The sequence below is a fragment of the Ovis aries genome, chromosome 5 (assembly GCF_016772045.2).
Source record: "Ovis aries strain OAR_USU_Benz2616 breed Rambouillet chromosome 5, ARS-UI_Ramb_v3.0, whole genome shotgun sequence".
NCBI lineage: Eukaryota > Metazoa > Chordata > Mammalia > Artiodactyla > Bovidae > Ovis > Ovis aries.
The window spans coordinates 12442743-12461717 of NC_056058.1; the positions used below are offsets into that span (position 1 = coordinate 12442743).

Sequence of the window (18975 nt, forward strand, 5' to 3'; positions counted from 1 at the left end):
TGGTCCTACCCTCAAGCAGGGCACTGCTGCAGGGAGGGGTGAACCCCTGTCATTCCTGGGGTGAGGCAGAACGCTCCCTTCACCCCACTGGGAACCCTCCCCCACCCCAGTGTGGGGAGGACCCAGGGGGTCAGGTCAGGCGGAGCTGTCTGTGCAGTTGAACAAGCGCAGACAGGCAGGATCTGAGGGAGCTTCCGCAGGGAGGAACCCAAGGGGCGTGTCCCGGGCCCTGAACTGCCCCGCCCCCAATGGGGAAGAGGGAGAAGCCTCCCTCCAGGCCTCTGACTCTTAGACAAAGAGACTTTGTGTCCCTGGGGAGGAGGGGGTGGGGACCCATCTGGCGTGAGGGGGAGGGGGGGCCTTGAGTGGGAGGAGGAGAGGGAATCTCCTCAAGTCACTTCTCCCTCTTCAGGGACACTGGAGACTAAGACTTCCCTAGCTGAAGACCCACAAAGTTCCTGCCCTGCCCTGTTTTGTTGGGAAGTTCTTTCTATAGTCTAACCTCATCTTCTGCCATTTCTATGCCCTTTCTCTCTTTGAAAGGACCCTTCTGGGACCACATTCTCTCCACCAGAGATTCTTTGCCCAGGGTGGAAACAGCAAGAGAACACCCCTGCTCATTCCCCATGCACCCCAACCACCCCCTCACCAGCCCTGAATAACTCATCATCATAATAAAAGCCCCCAGTTATGAGTGTATTGGGGAGGAGAGGAAATATTTGACAGATAAAAATAAAGGACTATATTGAAGTTAAGGGATTCTCCCCCACCCCCACCCTCCCGCCCTGTGGCTGCCTGCGCAAAGTCAGTTCATAATCGAGGGATCCCAAGGTCCCTTCACGCTGCTGGGGATCAGGTGGAGGGTGCTTAGGAGAGAGCAGATGAGCGGATGACAGGTGGTGGAGTCAGCTGCTGGCCAGTGGAGGTCACGCGTCCAGGGAGGAATCAACATGGCTGATGCACCCCGGACTGTGCTCATCTCAGGATGCTCCTCTGGGATTGGCTTGGAGCTGGCAGTGCAGCTGGCTCATGACCCCAGGCAGCGCTACCAGGGTAAGGGGGCCTGGGGGTGGGGAGGACAGGCCAGGCAAGACAGGAGTGGGCATGGTTTCCCAGGACCTCTCGGCTCTCCCCAACTATTTCCACTAGTCCATGCCTTCAGCTGCCTTGGTGAACTTGGGGAGAACCCAGAACACCAAGAGGCCCCCTTCCCACCTCTGCTTGTGAATCATCCCCCATCCAAAGGAAGTTTCTGATGCACCTATTGGGTCTCAGGGTTTAGGTGTGGAAATACAGCTGCGGGGGGAAAAAAAAAAAAGACAAAAATCTGGGGGAGGAGAGGGAAGACAAATACTAAACAGATAATTTAATTGCATTATATGGCTAGTGCTGATGAGTGGTCAGAAGCAAAATAAAGGAAGCAGGGTGCACGTGTGTGATATTTTTAGAAGGGCTGGCTGGGGAGGACTTTTCTGAGGTTTCACTTAGGCATTCCCCAAAGACTCCCTTCCCCCACCCCTCCCCAGATTACTATTCAGTGATAAGCCTCTTAAGTGACCCTGACCTTGAGGGTTTGTGGGGGGGAGCGCTGTAGATCTAAAGACTTGGCCTCCTGCCGCTCTGGAGTCAATGGCCCCAATCTGCACCCCACCCAGAACCTCTGACCCAGAGCGCACTAGAGTCAAGCAGCCAAAGGGCCATTACTTAATAGGATGCAAGGATGAGGACATTGCCCCACTTGGCAAGGCTGCTTCTCCCAAGCGCTCTGCTCTCTGTCTTAGAGACATGCACAACTTTGGCAAAACCCACGGTCAGAGGAGCCTGGCAGGCTACAGTCCATGGGGTCGCAGAGAGTCGGACTTGACTTAGCAACTAAACAACGAGGATAAATTAGGCAAGAAATTTCATTTTGTTGAGACTTGGTGAGTTAATGGGGATACTAACATTATCTATGCGTTCTGATTACTACTGTTAAAAACAGAGCACCCCCAGATGTATGGCATACAACAGCTGTGATCACCTTTCTTGAGAGATTTACAAAGGTTATGAATTTGGAAGAGCTCAGCTGCTCAGTTCAGGCTCAAGGTCAAAGGCTACAATGAGAACAGAGGAGACTGGAGCATGTCAGGGTTGGGCAGACATCTCTCCCTTCCAGCCATCTCGGGGCTGCTTCGTGTGGTCTTTCTGTCTGGCCTGGCTTGGGCTTCCTCCCAGCATGGTGGCCTCAGGACAGGGCTGCTATAGGGTGGCTAAAGGCTTCACCAGTAAGTGTTCCAGCAAGCAAGGCAGAAACTGCAACATCTTTTCCATCCGAATCTCCAAAGCCACACAGTGTTACCTTTATCACAGTCTATTGATTCCCAGCTAGTCACAGGATTCAAGAATCAGATTTCATGTCCTGCTGGGTGAGAAGCTACATTGTAGAAGAGCATGAGCAATATTATAGGATTCCTGTGAGGATTAGAGTTAGCATTTATTAAAAAATGTTTAACATAGTATATGGCACATAGTTGGAGAAGGCAATGGAAACCCACTCCAGTATGCTTGCCTGGAGAATCCCAGGGACGGGAGCCTGGTGGGCCACCATCTATGGGGCCGCACAGAGTCGGACACAACTGACGTGACTTAGCAGCAGTAGCAGCATGGCACATAGTAGGCATTCAATAAATTGCGATCTATGCTGATGATGTAAATGTGGCTATTCATACTTACATGTGCATATTTGCACATATGTTGACTTTATTTTTTTATTGGAGGATAAGGTGGTGCTAGTGATAAAGAACCCACCTGCCAATGCAGGAGACATGAGAGATACGGGTTCAATCCCTGGGTCAGAAAGATGCCCTGGAGAAGGAAATGGTAACCCACTCCAGTATTCTTGCCTGGAGAATCCCATGGACAGAGGAGCCTAGCGGGCTACAGCCCATGGGGTCACAAAGAGTTGGACACGAAGTGACTTAGCACAGCACAGCGGCTTTACAATGTTGTGTTGGCTTCTGCCATACAATGCAAGTCAGCCACAATTATATTATATCCCCTCCTTCCCACTCCCATTCCTCTAGGTCATCACAGAATGGAGGCTGGGCGCCCTGTGTTATGAAGCAGCTTCCCACTAGCTATCTATTTCACACATGGTAGTGTATATATGTCAATGCTACGTTCTCAATTCATCCTACCCTCTCCTTCCCCCACTGTGTCCATTCTCTACGTCTGTGTCTCCATTCCTTCCCTGCAAATAAGTTTATCAGTACTATTTTTCTAGATTCCATATATATGCGTTAATATACAACATTTGTTTTTGTCTTTCTGACTTACTTCACTCCGTATAACAGGCATATGTTGACTTTAGATGTTCACGCATTTCTTTTCTCAAACCAATCTGTTCTATGCTTATTTTATTGTCTCACCTACAGGTTTTGAATTCCTTGAAGGCATGCACTTTATCTTATTTCATGGGATAGCCTCTGCACCTCGAATAGGGTATAGGGTAGAGTGGATGTAAATAAATGTTTGTTAGATGAATGGATGGATGGATGGATGGATGGAGGTACATATAAATGTCTGTACATAAGCATGCATTTGTGATTGTATGGCGAATGTAGATGTATAAACCTATGGGTCTCCATTCCTCTGTGACATTCCTCATGCAGTATCACAGGAACATGGAAGTTCACTCACAGGGTAAAGGAACCCCAGTGCCTGCTCCAACTCTGCTCTCTGTTCCCAGTGGTGGCCACCATGAGGGACCTGGGAAAGAAGGGGACACTGGAGGCAGCTGCTGGGAAGGCTCTGGGTCAGACCCTCACCGTGGCGCAGCTGGACGTGTGCAGTGATGAGTCAGTGGCCCAATGTCTCAGCTGCATCCAGGGAGGGGAAGTGGATGTGCTGGGTGAGTCTGAGCATCCCCTGGGGTCACTTGCCTCCTCCTTGGCCTAAGCAGAGATCCTCAATCACAGCAAGCCCTCTCCAGTGTCTGGGAACCAGCCCTCTTGTTTCACCAGTAACCTCTGACAGTGTACGGAAGGGGTAGACCATTTGACTAAGAGCCCAGGATACCATCCAGTTTATTAAAGAAACAAAAATAAATTGAGATCTGGGAATAGGGTGGATTTTTTAAATGGAACTTCTCACGTATGAAGAAAACCATACGTGGTTGGGGAAATTAATTTGATGAGTCATTGAGGGAAAGGAGCATGATGAAGAAGCAACTCATGGTCCCTAAATGGTCCTCTAAGGAGGGGTGGTTATGGCTGTTTTGATGCAATTTGGGGTCAGAGCTGAATTGCTCATGCACTGAAGGAGAGGCTGTTCCCAGCAGTCCTCTTCCCCAGCCAGGGTTAAGAGTCCCCTATAACAAACGCTAAACTGTATTTAAAGATTTTCAAGGTTCCACATTTGTCTGCCCTAGATACGCTGGATTAACCCCAGACTTGGAGTGGGGGAGGGGTGGGACGATGTAGCGAGTGTCCCTGAGAGAGTAACCCTAGAAGGGTTGAGGGACTTCAAAGTAACCCTCACTCCTACCCCCCTTAGTGAATAACGCTGGAGTGGGCCTGGTGGGGCCCTTGGAAGGGCTCAGCCTAGCTGCCATGCAGAACGTCTTTGATACCAACTTTTTTGGGGCTGTCCGTCTGGTCAAAGCTGTGCTCCCCGGCATGAAGAGGAGGCGCCAGGGCCACATCGTGGTGGTCAGCAGTGTCATGGGGCTGCAGGGTGAGTCCTGAGGATCCAATGCTGGGAATCCTCCCAGTGTCTGACCCTTCCCCAGCTGGAAGGATGGCAACTAGGTTTTAACTCATATTCCCTAAATAGGCCTGCATTGAGAAGAATACTGAACTTCAGGAGGAAAAAGTTCTGGGATAGATAAATTATGTCTAACATGGTACAGGAGTAGACAGGGCTGGTATACATGCTGCCAATGGCCATCCACATCCATTATCAACCCCACTTCTGGAGACATCCAAAAATCTCTTCCAACCATCCCACAAAACTCAAAGGAACATCAGCACTCCTCCTGAGACTCCTTCTTGCCAGACCCCACCAGACCCCAGAGATGCATAGATCTGGGACTCTGAGGTTCTGTAGGAAAGAGTGGTGATTGACTAGCGATGTCAGCTATAGGCCTACTATGGAGGCCACCTACTTGCCATCCTTGTGTCTGGCTCCTTCCTCCTCGAACTTCTCTCAACTTCCTTCCTCTCCCTGGAAATTTCCTTGGAGCTGCCCCTCTCTCCAGCAGCCCCCTAAGGAATCCATCCTACTTGTAACCTTGACATGGAAAATCTGCATTTACCCAGCTCTCTGGTCCCTCTTCCAGCTACACTCCCTGACTTTGGGGGGACACATTCACTGTTCAATAAAGGGGCCAATAAAGACCCTGGTGAGTGGGGCTTGTCCTTGTGGACCCCAGGAATCCCATGACCAAGCAGTCCAAGCATTTAGAGGATGGAGGGAAATAGGAGAGTTCCTTGGACTAAGGATGGATGGAACACTGCAAGGAAGAGGTGGGACCTGGCACCCCAACTTCATCCTGACCCCACATGGTCCCATAATACACTTCCATACACCCATCACGTTGGCCCCAGATATCCTCTGATCCCTAAATCCTCTTTGCTCTGTCTCCCAAGACCCCATCCCTCTGGACCCACTAAGCCCACCACCCAGACTCCCAAAGGGCCCGCCTTCCTGCCATCCTCTCAGGTGTCGTGTTCAACGAAGTCTATGCGGCCTCCAAGTTTGCCATGGAGGGGTTCTTCGAAAGTCTGGCTGTCCAGCTGCTACAGTTCAACATCTTGTGAGGCGGGCATTTGGACAGTGATGGGGGGATGGAGGCAGTGGCAGGACAGACAAGGAGAGAGGAGTAGCAGAGGAGACGGGTGGGAGCAAGGAGGCATGAAATAACATTGGGAGGCATGGGGAAGTGAGGAGAAAAGAGGGACAGTATTGGAGACTTTCCTGGCAGTCCAGTGGTTAAGACTTCACTTCCAATGCAAGAGGCATGGGCTCAATCCTTGGCCAGGGAACTAAGATCCTACATGTCATGCAGCCACAAAAGAAAAAGAAAAAAAAAAAAAAAAGAAAGAAAAAACAGAGAGAGACAGCATTAGACAAAATGGGGTATCTGGCATTTGGGGGGGCACCAGACTCTCTCCCCTCCCCCTTTTCTCAGCATCTCCCTGGTGGAGCCAGGCCCGGTTGTCACAGAATTTGAGGGCAAGCTCCTAGAGCAGGTTTCCACAGCCGAGTTCCCAGGCACCGACCCTGACACGCTGAGCTACTTTCGAGATCTGTACCTCCCAGCCTCCAGGGAGCTCTTTCACAACGTGGGACAGAGCCCACAGGATGTAGCCAAGGTGAGGTGGGGCCTGGAGCCCCAAGACGTGGCTCAGGTATGTGAGGGGGCCCCTCCCTACAGAAACCCTGCCCCTCCTTGGGTCCCAGAGCTCAGGGCTCCACCCCACAGGTCATCGTCAAGGTCATCGGCTCCGCCAGACCACCCTTGCGCCGACAGACCAACACCCGCTACACTCCACTGACCGCGCTCAAGGCCGTGGACCCCTCCGGCAGCCTGTATGTGCGAACTTCCCACCGCCTGCTCTTCCGCTGGCCACGCCTTCTCAAGCTGGGCCTCCGGTGCCTGGCCTGCAGCTGCTTCCGCACCCCAGTGTGGCCCCGATGAACAGAGCCTCACCCAAGCCTTCTCACCCCTGAACAACCAAGCCTCTTTAGTTCACACCCCTCTCTGGATGTACGACCCTTCATTCATTCATTCATTCATTCATTCATTCAACAAACTCTGCCTGACACATTTTTGTGTCTGGGCATTGCTGGAACCCCAGAGAGCACTCAGCCCCCAGGCACAGACCCCTCTGTGGTCAAGGCTAGGAGCAGAGAGAGCGGGCCCTGGGATCTTGGCATCCTGGGCTGAGGAGCCCAGATCAGAAAGCTGGAGTTGTGTCTGGGAAGGCAAGGAAGGCTTCCTGGAGGAGGGGGCATTGTCCCTGGACCTTGAAGGATGAAACAGGCTGTCTCAGTCAACCTCTGGACTTCATTATCTTCAATGTGGGGATTTAGGAATGATCCAAACATCCCCATCCCTCCTCCCCTCCTACACACACACACTCAAAACTGGTTTGACTAAGGGGTTTCCAGACTTCCTTGTCACATACTCCATCAGGACGGCTTCCCAGGTGGTGCTAGTGGCAAAGAACCTGCCTGCCTGTAGGAGATATAAAAGATGAGGGTTCGATTCCTAGGTTGGGAAGATCCCCTGGAGGAGGACATGGCAACCTACTCCAATAGTCTTGCCTGGAGAATCCCCATGGACAGAGAAGCCCGGTGAGCTACAGTCCATAGGGTCACAAAGAGTGACCCTATGGACATGAATGAAGCAACTTAGCACGCACACATTCCATCAGTAAAATATGTTTGCAGACACACCAGCAATGTATGTGTATTTTTTCATAAAATATATATTTGCAACTAATAGTAACCACTGTAAGTAATAAAGCTCAATTCCTCATGTATAAATAAAAACATTAAAAAGAAATAAGGCCTTTCTCACACCTATTAGCAAGACTACATTTTTTTAAATGCCCAGAAAATAGCAAGTGTTTGCAATGATGTAAAGAAATTGGAACCCTGTGCACTGTTGGTGGGCATCCCGGATGGATCAGCAGGTAAAGAATCCGCCTGCAATGCAGGAGACACAGGAGACTCACATTCAATCCCAGGGTTGGGAAGACCCCCTGGAGGAGGAAATGGCAACCCACTCTAGTATTCTTGCCTGGAAAATCCCATAGACAGAGGAGCCTGGCGGGCTACAGTCCATGGGGCCGCAAAGAGTCGGACATGACTGGGCGCTTGGCACATTCCGCATTAGGCAGGCACTGTTGGTAAGAATGTAAAATGGTGCAGCCACTATGGAAAGTGGTACGGCAGTTCCTCAACCAATGAAATGAAATTATCATATGACTCAGCAGTTCCATCCCTGCTGCTGCTGCTAAGTCGCTTCAGTCGTGTCCGACTCTGTGCGACCCCACAGATGACAGCCCACCAGGCTCCGCTGTCCTTGGGATTCTCCAGGCAAGAACACTGGAGTCCCTCCCTGGATATTACCCAAAAGAATTGAAGAGATATCGTACACCCATGTTCAGAACAGCATTGTCCATAGTAGGCAAAAGGTGGAACCAACCCAAATGTCCATCAACGGATGACTGGATAAACAAAATGTGATCCATCCGTACAAGGGAATATTTATTCAGCATTCAAAAGGAAGGAAATTCTGACACATGCTAAAACATGGGTGAAACTTGAGGACATTATGCTGAGTGAAAGAAGCCAGACACAAAAGGATAAATACTGTATGATTCCACTTATATGAGGTCCCTAGAGGAGTCAGATTCAGAGACTAAGTAGAATGGTGGGTGCCAGGGGCTGGGATACGGGGGAACGGAGTGTTAGTGGTTAATGGCGATTGAGTTCCAATTCTGCACGATGAAGAAAGAGTTCTTGGCGACGGATGGTGGTGGCAGTTACACAACAATGTGAATGTACTTACCACTAATGAACTGGAGGGGCTTCGCTCGTGGCTCAGTGGTAAAGAAGCCACCTGCCAGTGTGGAAGACATGGATTCAATCCCTGATCAGAGAAGATCCCCCACACCACGGAGCAACCGGGCCTGAGTGCCACAACTGTTGAGCCTGTGCTCTAGAGCCTGGGAGTCACCATTACTGGATCCCGAGAGCCCTAGAGCCCATGCTCTATAGCAAGAGAAGCTGCTGCAATAAGAAGCCCAAGTACCAGAGCTGGAGAGAACCAGAGACTAGAGAGAGAGCAGTCCTTGCTCACGGCAGCTAGAGAAAGGCTGCTCACAGCGATGAAGATGCAGCAACGCCAAAGATAAGTGAGCAATTAAAAAAAAATCTAGTCAACTATACACTTAAAAATAGTGAAGAGGGGCTTCCCTGGAAGTCCAGTGATTAAGACCCCATGCTCTCCATGCAGGGGGTGCAGGTTCGATCCCTGGTCAGGGAACTCAGATCCTGCACGCCTTGGCCAAAAAAAAAAAAAAGTAGTGAAGATGACACATTTTGTATTGTATATACTTTGCCACAATTTAATTTTTTTTAAACCAATAAGGATTCCATCTGAACCCTGAGACAAGTGTCCCCCAAGTTTCTTGGCCCTCCTCTTGAGAATTTGGAAGCAAATGGACTCTGGGTGTAAATGCAGACTTTGCCTATCATTCAGTGGGTGGCCCTGGGCAGGTGACTCCCCTGGTGTCATCTTCTACCAAGCAGGACTAGCAATAAAGTGCTGAAACCAAAGTCCTCTGGACTGTTTCATTTCACTGGGAATACTTGTTGTGGTTTTGAGTTCAATAACCACCTTGAAATGCCAAGCTCCAGGCAAAGTGTTTTAATTAAAGTTTGCTTGGCAGCTTTATGAGATGGAGTCACTCAGAACATCCCCAGTTTCAAGAGACGGGGGTGGGAGGGGTGGGGAGAGACAGGAATCTAGTCTGGGGCCATCCAACTCCGTCTATGCTGGTCTTTAGAACCTCTTCCAATAAAAGGGAAACTGAAACGAAAATCCCAGATCCTCAGAAGAGATCTTTTTGAGTCAGTGCAGGGGCTTCTCAATATTTTTTCAAATCAGTTCCTCCTTTCTGCTCCCTCTGTACTGGATTTTTGAACAATATTGGAATACCTGCAGAAGAGTATCTGAGAGTAGATAACGGTGATGGTTGCACAAGCTTATGAATCCACCCAAACCCACAGAATTGTGCACTTAAACAGGGCAATGTTTGTGGCATATAAATGATATCTCAATTTAAAAAAAATTCTTTTTGAGTCTATCTGAAGAGGACAAGGGTTCAATCCCTGCTCAGGGAGCTAAGATCCCCATCATGCTGTACGTGATCCCCACATGCATGTGGGACTCAGAGGGTAAAGAATCTACCTGCAATGCAGGAGGCCTGGGTTCCATCCCTGGGTTGGGAAGATTCCCCTGGAGAAGGGAATGGCTACCCACTCCAGTGTTCTTGCCTGGAGAATCCCATGGATAAAGGAGCCTGACAGGCTATAGCCCATAAGATCACAAAGAATTGGACATGACTGGACAACTAACACTTCCATTTTCATCCCCGTAATTTAATTTCATGTGACCTGAATACTGATTTTTTTAATTAATTTTTATTGGAATATAGTATTCACCTGTGATGTAGGAGATGCAGGTTTGATTTCTAGGTCCGGAAGATCCCCTGGAGAAAGAAACAGCAACCCACTCCAATATTCGTGCCTGGGAAATCCCATGGACAGAGGAGCCTGGCAGGCTATAGTCCAAGGGATCACAAAAGAGTCAGATGCAAACTAGCGACTAAACAACAGCACAATTGTGTTAGTTTTTGCCGTACATCAGAGTGAATCAGTTATACATATACATATTCTTTTTTATTTTTAAATATTTTTCCCACTCTTTTTTAGATTCTATTTCCATATAGGTTAGTATGGTCTTCCTGCGGCACAGTGGTAAAGAATCCACCTGCCAAAGCAAGAGACCCAGGTTAGATCCCTGAGTCGGAAAGATCCCCTGGAGATGGAAACGGCAACCTGCTCCAGTATTCTTGCCTGAAAAATTCCAAGGACAGAGGAGCCTGGGGGGGCTACAGTCCATGGGGTCACAAAAAGTTGGACACAGCTGAGCGACTAAGCACATAGGTCATTACAAGGAATTGAGTAGAGTCTCCTATGTCAATTTTTAAATTAAATTAAATTTTAAAAATAATAGGTGAGGGACTTCCCTGGTGATCCAGTGATTGAGAATCCTTCTTCCAATGCAGGGGACTCGGGTTTGATCCCTGGTCATGGAACTAGATCCTTCATGCCACAGCTAAAAGGTCCCATGTACCACAAATAAGACCAGGTGAAGCCAAATGAAATAAATAGATAAATAAACACTGGGCTTCCCAGGTGGCACTAGTGGTAAAGAACCCATTTGCCAATGCAGGAGACGTGGGTTTGATCCCTGGGTCAGGAAGATCCCCTGGAGGAGGGCACGGCAAACCGCTCCAGTATTCTTGCCTGGAGAATCCCATGGACAGAGGAGCCTGGCAGGCTCCAGTCCATAGGGTCGCACAGAGTCAGATACGACTGAAGAGAATTAGCATGCACAGACAAATAAACATTTAAAATGAAAAAGAGTGGATGAAATACACATATGCAAAAGGTCTTCAACCAGGAGGCTCACCCAAGGATTAGATCAATCAGTTTCCTTCACCTCCGGCTTCCAGTTGCATTGGGTTCTGCCAGTGGGAGGCATCAGCAGGAGGTCAGAGGGTGGGAGGGGAAAGACCAGGGTGTTGTCCCTTCCATGCAGAGTCCCTGTGGATTTCAAGCATCTGTCCATCTCAGGCCCTGACTCTAGTTTCTGAGGACCCACTCCCTCCTTTTGCCCCTTTCAGCTAAAGATAGTGATGGGACCCCATGGTTGGCAGCACAAAGGCACTGTGTTATCCTCCATTAGGCTCCCGACCCCGGGCCCTTCCTTTAACCATTGTGCCTGTCCCCATCATTCCCCGAATTACCCATTGTGAGTGTGCTCTCTCTTCCCACCTGGGACGCTGACTGATGGAATACATGCACTTGACAAGACAGAGGAGCAAAGTGCATACCCAGTAGCCTACCGTCAGACTCCACCATTAGAACGTTATTGATATTGGCTGCCTGCCTCACCCCAAAGGGCTCCTCTGCCCTGAATTTTGTGATTTTCCAGTATTTCCTTGCTTTAAAAAAAAAAAAAAAAAAACTCCGATTATTTTTTTAGGACTTCCATATTGGTACAGTGATTAAGGATCCACCTTCCAATTCAAGGGACCTATTCAACCTCTGGTTGGGGAACTAAGATCCCACATGCCTTGGAGCAAGCCGCAGCTACTGAGCCTGGGCACTCTGGAATCCATGAGCCGCAACTCGAGAGAAGCATACCTGCCACCACTGAGACTCGGCACAGCCTAATTAGTTAATGCAGAACCTCCTTTAGAACTCTCCGGAATATTCTGCGATAACCTCTACGGGAAAAGGATTGGAAAAAGAATGGCTATATGTGTATATATAACTGAATCACTTTGCTGTGCACCAGAAACTAACGTAACATTGTAAAGCAACTATACTCCAACACAAAATAAAATCTGTATTTATAAAATGTTTTTAAAACTCCCTTAAGTAAATTATTTTAAAAGACACAATTACCTCCTTACCAAGAAGGAAGCGCCATCATAGCCAGGATGAGTGAAGCCGAACTTGACTTTTATTTGCAGGTGGGGCGGACAGTATTCCAAATCCTGTTCATATAGATTTTTTTTTTTTTTTGGCTGCTCTATGTCTTCATTGCAGCTCACAGGCTTTCTCTAGTTGCAGCGAGCAGGGATTGCTCTTCATTCTGGTGCACAAGTGTCTCATTGTGGTGGCTTTCTTGTTGCAGAGCATGGGCTCCAGGCATGTGGCTTCAGTAGCTGTGGAGCGCAGGCTTAGCTGCCCTGCAGCATGTGGGATCTTCCCATACCTGTGTCCCCTGCATTGGCCGGCGGACTCCTAACCACTGGACCACCAGGGAAGTCTCCGTATAGACTCTTGGAACAAGAACACACCAGACCTTCTCTCCCAGCCTCCCTTGCAGCTTGAGGGCGAGCATGTGACCCTGATCCCACTCTGTAGATGCACAGGATTTAGAATGGAGAGCTGCCCACCCGGAGGAATGATCAGGAAGAGGAGGGGGCAGAAGGGATGCAACCGTGGCATCACCAGTGTTGGCAACAAAAGCCAGAGCTGCTGGCTGGTTCCAGGGGGTGATTTAAACTGTGGTCTTAGCTGCTGTCCTGCCCTCACTTTGTCCTTTTCCATCTTCCAAGGCTGGTGATCCTATGAGCCCCCAGTATCCACCCAAGAAATTCCTCTGCAGCTTAAATCACTGTGAGTCAGTTTCTGCTGCAAATCAGGAAGAATCATCATCAATCCAGATAGCAACTCTACAAACAAATGCAGAGCCTCCCTGGTGACTCAGTGGTAAAGAATCAGCCTGCCAATGGAGGAGACATGAGTTCAATCCCTGGTCCGGGAAGCTCCCACATGCCACAGAGCAACTAAGCCTGGGCATCACAACTACTGAGCCTGTGCTCTAGAGCCCGGGAGCCTCAGCTACTGAAGCCCTCTCGCCCTAGAGCCTGCAACAAGAGAAGCCACCACAATGAGAAGGCCACACGTGGCAACTAGAGAATAGCGCCCAGCTTGCTGCAACTAGAGAAAGCCCACCAACAGCAAAGAAGACCCAGTCAAACATAAATAAATAATTTACAAAACAATTGCAGTGGGAAGAGAAAGGCTGCTATTAAATTCTAGGTGGATGCTACCACTGACCAGCAGAGACTGGTCAGAGCTCAGAAGGTGATAATAACCAGCCTACACTTGACTCTCGATTTCTACACTCACACACCCCCCATCCCATCTTCCCATCTTAGCAAAAATAAGTCCATCCTAACTGCTCGAGCCAAAAATCTTGGCATTATCTCTACTTTCTTTCACACCTCATAGATGATCGGTCAGGAGATCCTATTCACCTGATCTGCAAAATATACTCAGAACCAAGTACTTCAGAACACCTCCTTGGCCTCCAGCCTAGTCCAACCACCAAGATTTCTCACCTAGAATATTGCCCCAGCCTCCTCCCCTTCTGCATTTTCCTCCCTACAATATAGTCTCCAGACAACAGCCCAGAGGACCTTTAAAGATATCTTTCAAATAGTTAAAACATTCACAGTACTTTTCAAAATCAAAAAATACAAAAGAACATACCCAAAAATAAAAATAAAAAATACGTATTAAGTAATATTTTTATGCCATTCTCTGACCCTCATCATTACTCAACTACCAAGTTTCTGATTCCCCACCCCTGCCTGTTATGATTTCCATGAGTTATTTATCCAGATTTTCTTTCTGAATATACAAGGGAAAAAAATACCTAATGAATGGATAAATGAACTGTGGTATATACACAGAAAGGAATAGTATTCAGCCTTAAAAAGGAAGGAACTTCTCTGGTGGTCCAATGGTGAGGAATCTGCCTTTTATTGCAGGGTACACGGGTTCAAGCCCATGTCAGGGAACTAAGATTCCACGTGCCACCAGGCAACTAAGCCTGCATGATGCAATTAGAGAATCCCACGCACTGCAACAAAGACCCAGAGCAAGCAAAATTTTAAAATAAAAGGGAAGGAAATCCTGACCTGTGCTACAACACAAATGAACCTTGAAGACATTATGCCGAGTAATACAAGCCAGATGTCAAAGAACAAATACATTGCGTGATTCTATTTATATGAGGTACCTAGAATATGTAAATTCATAGACAGGAAGTAAAATAGTGGTTCAAAGAGTCTGAGGAATGGGAATGGGGAGTGAGGGTTTAGTGGGGATAGGGTTTCAGTTTGGGAAGATAAAAAGAGTTCTGGAGACGGAGGGTGGTGGAGGGTCAACAACAATATGAATGTACTGAATGCCTGTGAACTGTACACGAAAAATGATCAAAATGGTCAATTTTATGTTGTGTGTATATTACCACAACTTTAAAAATAAGGGGGCTTCCCTGGTGGTTCAGTGGTTGGGACTGTGCCCTACCAAGGCAGAGGGGCACGTGTTCCAATCCTGGTCGGGGAACTAAGAGTCCACACGCTGCAGGGGTGCAGCCAAAAATAACACGAGAAGATTTTTTTTTTTAATTTTTTAAAATAAAATGCTCAAATACTGCCTACATTTAAAAAATAAATAAAAATAAATGTGTAGCATTTTAGTGGAAAAAATGAATATACACTTTTAAAACTTTTTCGCAAAAAGCAACATACTATACACATAAGGGTGAAGAGTGAAGTGAAGGGATCTTTCCTTGAGTATGTCCTGGGAGTTTTCCCACATCAGCCGGAGGAGACTTCCTCATTCTTTGGTTCAGCCGTAATATATTCCATTGTGTAGATGGAGGGTAATTTATGCAACTGGTCCTGGAGTTCATGAAGAATCTTAGGGTTTCTCTGCAGTCTTTGGCAATGACAGAAATGGCTGCAACGAATAACCTTGTGTTTGTACATCATTTCATACATTTGCAAGCATTTCTATCATGGGATTTCTTGGCCAAAGAAGCTAAGCATTTGTAATCTTTATGAACATCATCAAATTCATCTCTACTGGGGAGGACTGAAGTCCATATATTAATATGCTCACTTTTTAACAGCTCAACCATATTGAGCATCATTTTGCCAATCTAACATGTAAAAATTGGTATCTCACTTTCCTCTTATTTTAACTTGCATTACTCTTATTAAGAGCAAGGCCCAGTGTCTTTTAATGCATTAAAGAACCCTTGTGTTTCATTTTTTGTGAACATTCTGACTATACCATTTGCTCAATTTTTTTCCTATGGGACTTGCATATTTTATGTAAATATATAAATTTATATTTATATGCTTATCATTAATTCTTAGAAACTCTTTACATATTATAGACATTAAGGGGTCTATAATATGAAGTACAGTTATGTTTTCCCAGGTTTTTTTTAACTATTCTGTGGTGGCATTTGGCCCTTTTTTTTTTTTAATGAAGGTGCATTTGTTTATTTATTTATTTATTTTGACTACATTGGGTCTTCCTTGCTGTGCTTGGTCTTTCTCTAGCTGTGGTGAGCACAGGCTACTCTCTAGGTTCAGTGCGTCGGCTTCGCATTGCAGTGGTTTCTCTCGCTACAGAGCATGGGCTCCAGGGCGCACAGGCTCACTAGCCGTGGCACTTGAACTTAGTTGCCCTGCACCGCGGGGAATCTTCTTAGACCAGGGATGGAGCCCATGTCCCCTGCACTGGCAGGCAATTTCTAACCACTGGAGCACCAGAGAAGTCCTGGCCTTGTTTTTATGTTGTGGAATTATTCACCTTTCTTCTTGTTACTTTTGGATTTCAAGTCATAGTAATAAAGGATATCCTCAGACTAATTTGCTAACACAGAAAGAAAATGCCCCTCCCTTCTTCAAAATTCTCCACCGCTCCTTCTCTAACTTAGAATCAAATCCACAATGATGAGGCCTCCTACATGATCTGATCCTTGAATATTCATCTCAAATTATCTCCATCACTCACCATCGCTCACTCCAGTCCCGGAACACAGGCCTCCTTGCTGTTTCTTAAACCTCCACACACTTCCGCCTCAGGGCCTTTGCACTTGCTGTTTCCTCTGCCTAGAACACTTTTCCCAAATACCCACAAGTCTCCCTCCTTGATCTCATACAGGGACTCAGAGGGCCCCTCCCTGATCACTACAAGATGGCGCAAGCAGCTTCACTGTGTGCCTTGGACCTGGTTTATTTCTCATCGCCTGACATATTGTTTCTTGCCCATCTCCACCCGTTAGAATATCGACTCCACTGGGAGGAGACTGTTTGTGTGCTCAGTTGCATCACCAGCACCTATGGCACATGGTTGCTTGTTGTTCAGTCACCAGGTCACATCTGACTCTTTGCGACCCCATGGACTGTAGCCCACCAGGCTCCGCTGCCCATGGAATTTTCCAGGCAAGAATACTGGAGTGGGTAGCCATTCCCTTCTTCAGGGGATCTTCCCGACCCAGGGAATGAATCAAGGTCTCCTGATTTACAGGCAAATTCTTTACTGTCTGAGCCACCATGGAAGCCCTGAGAATCTCTGATTTCAGCCTAAATACCACTTCCTCCAGGAAGCCTTCCTTAACTCCTCAGACTAAATGGGTTAGCAGGCTCCTCTGGGCTCTCACATCTGCTTATTTGTGAGTAGTACTCCCTGACCTGGCTGTGAGCTCTTTGGGGACACATATTATTGAAATTCCATGGTGCTTTCAAACCCAGTAATCAACCCCAAATGTGATTGCTAAATTATTCTTTCTCCTCTGTTGGCAATAAGCTTCCCTGGAAAACTCTGACTTCAGAGACCGCCTTTGACCAGCAGAGAAGGCATGGGATTCCCGTAGGAAACAGGAAGCAAAGCCAGTTCTTGAAGCTCTGAGGAAGCCAAGAAATGGCCCAAGGAGCCTGAGCTAGGGCTGGAAGTGACTAAACTGGCCACATCCTGGCCATCCCTTCCACACTGAGAAGCTCCTGGCTCCCCCTACCTGAGCGATCAACCGTACCTCTATGAGCGTCAGTTTCCTCATCTGTAGAATGGAGCAGTTGGTGGAAAGTCCCACCAAGCGCAGGAATTCGTAGGTGTACTACAGATGACAACTATCCGTTGTTATGTTGTTATGGGTGTTATTCCCTGTCTCCTGGGTCCTTCCCGGCCTTTCCCGGGAAGCCTCGGGCTGGAAGCCCAGGCGGAGGGGGACGAAAACAGACGCCACGGATCCGTGCAAAGCCGCTCCTCCCGCCCCGGCCTCCTTTCTGCAAGCCCGGCGTCCCACGGAGGGAGGGGGAAGGAGGGCGGAATCAGCAGCGGCAGCAGCAGCTGCTCCGGGCTGGCCGCCAAAGTTCCCTCCCTCCGCCGCTGACATTCCTGAGGGAGGAGGCCGAGCGCTACTCAGCGTCTGGCCGGAGGTTCGCGGGCGCCCTCTCGTGGCCAAGTTCAAGAGGTTGGACTTGATCACTGGTGGCTGCCGAAGACGTGGGTGGAACCCAGGCTACTCTCCCCAGTTCCTGCCCTTCTTGGGCTCTCTTTTTGTTTCGTTTTTTAATCGAAGTAGAGTTGGTTTACAGTGTTGTGTTAGTTTCCGGTGTGAAGCAAGGTGATTGAGCCACAGGCTTCTCTGGTGGCTCAGATGGTAGAGAAGCTGCCTGTAATGCTGGAGACCCGGGTTCCACCCCTCGGTCGGGAAGATCCCCTGGGGGAGGAAATGACAACCCCCTCCAGTATTCTTGCCGGGAGAATCCCATGGACAGAGGAGCCTGGCGGGCTACAGTCCACGGGGTCGCCAAGAGTCGGGCACCACCGAGAGACTAACACTTTCACTTTCATATATATATAAGTATATTCTTTCTCATATTCTTTTTCACTATTTCTAAGCCTTTATTGAATATGTTACAATATTGCTGTTTTGTTGGATTTTGGCCCCCAGGCATGTGAGATCTTAGCTCCTGGACCAGGAAAGTGAAAGAAAATTAAAGTCACTCAGTCGTGTCCGGCTCTGTGCCGCTCCATGGACTGGCCAGAATACTGGAGCGGGTAAGCCTTTCCCTTCTCCTCGACCGGGAATGGAACCCAAACCCCCTGAACTGGAAAGCACAGTCTTAAGAATGGACCAACAGGGAAGCCCTCTCCATTATGATTTATCGCAGTATATTGACTGTAGTTCCCTATGCTATACAACAGGACCTCATTGTTTATCCATTTTATTGATATATATATAGTTGTTTGCATCTGCTGATTTGGGCTCCCTCTTAAGTCCAGATTTCGAGGTGCAGTTCCATCTCTTAACTTGCTGTGTGACCCTGAGTGAGTCACTTAACCTCTCTGTGCTTCAGTTTCCTAGCAGTACAGTTTAGGGCAGGAGACTTCACTCTGAGTTTTTTTCATGTGCAAAATGGGCCAATGATGGATCTTCAGATTGCTGAGAGGATTCCAAGAGTCCAGGTGAATGTGGCTCTGGGAAATATCCACTCCAGGAGGGCCGTGGTTTCCATTCTGTTCACTGCTGTGTCCCCAGCACCTACAGCAAGGCTGCGCATGCAGTAGATGTTCAAATTTATTTCAATTACTGAGCAAACACTTACCATTTTTCTTTTGGGGGACCTGGATTGGGATGGGATGGAGGGGTCAGGCGGATGAGATATGAACTCTTGTCATCACTCATTCAGTCAGCACCCATTCTTACCCCCATCCATTAGTTCATTGGATGGCAAGGTTATATCTCAAAGGATCCCCACCCGAGTAGTCTAAGTGCTTCCTGCCTCCTCTGCTGCTCACTGGCGCCCT

The 18975-nt window shown here is 48.1% G+C and overlaps 1 protein-coding gene and 1 long non-coding RNA gene across 2 annotated transcripts; one reads left to right on the plus strand and one right to left on the minus strand.

Annotated features, from left to right (window-relative positions):
- The first annotated feature begins 932 nt into the window (after window positions 1–932).
- RDH8 (retinol dehydrogenase 8) lies at window positions 933–7549 on the plus strand. The gene is made up of 6 exons (XM_015095717.4): window positions 933–1053; window positions 3728–3889; window positions 4534–4713; window positions 5701–5794; window positions 6170–6353; window positions 6464–7549. The coding sequence occupies exons 1-6, from the start codon at window positions 951–953 to the stop codon at window positions 6677–6679; spliced, it is 939 nt and encodes a 312-aa protein (XP_014951203.2). The 5' UTR covers window positions 933–950; the 3' UTR covers window positions 6680–7549.
- Window positions 7550–8087: 538 nt separating this feature from the next.
- On the minus strand, window positions 8088–17449 carry LOC121819599 (uncharacterized). The gene is made up of 2 exons (XR_006059847.2): window positions 17198–17449; window positions 8088–15108 (listed from the first exon to the last, which is right to left on the minus strand). It is a non-coding gene; the product is annotated as an uncharacterized LOC121819599 (long non-coding RNA).
- Window positions 17450–18975: the final 1526 nt, after the last annotated feature.

What these genes read in the sequence shown, in the direction of transcription:
- RDH8 (XM_015095717.4), top strand. Translation starts at nt 951, where the DNA reads ATGGCTGATGCACCCCGGACTGTGCTCATCTCAGGATGCTCCTCTGGG. An exon ending in CCCCAGGCAGCGCTACCAGG is followed by an intron (nt 1,054 to 3,727) that starts GTAAGGGGGCCT and finishes CTCTGTTCCCAG; the next exon opens with TGGTGGCCACCATGAGGGAC. An exon ending in GCCCACAGGATGTAGCCAAG is followed by an intron (nt 6,354 to 6,463) that starts GTGAGGTGGGGC and finishes TCCACCCCACAG; the next exon opens with GTCATCGTCAAGGTCATCGG.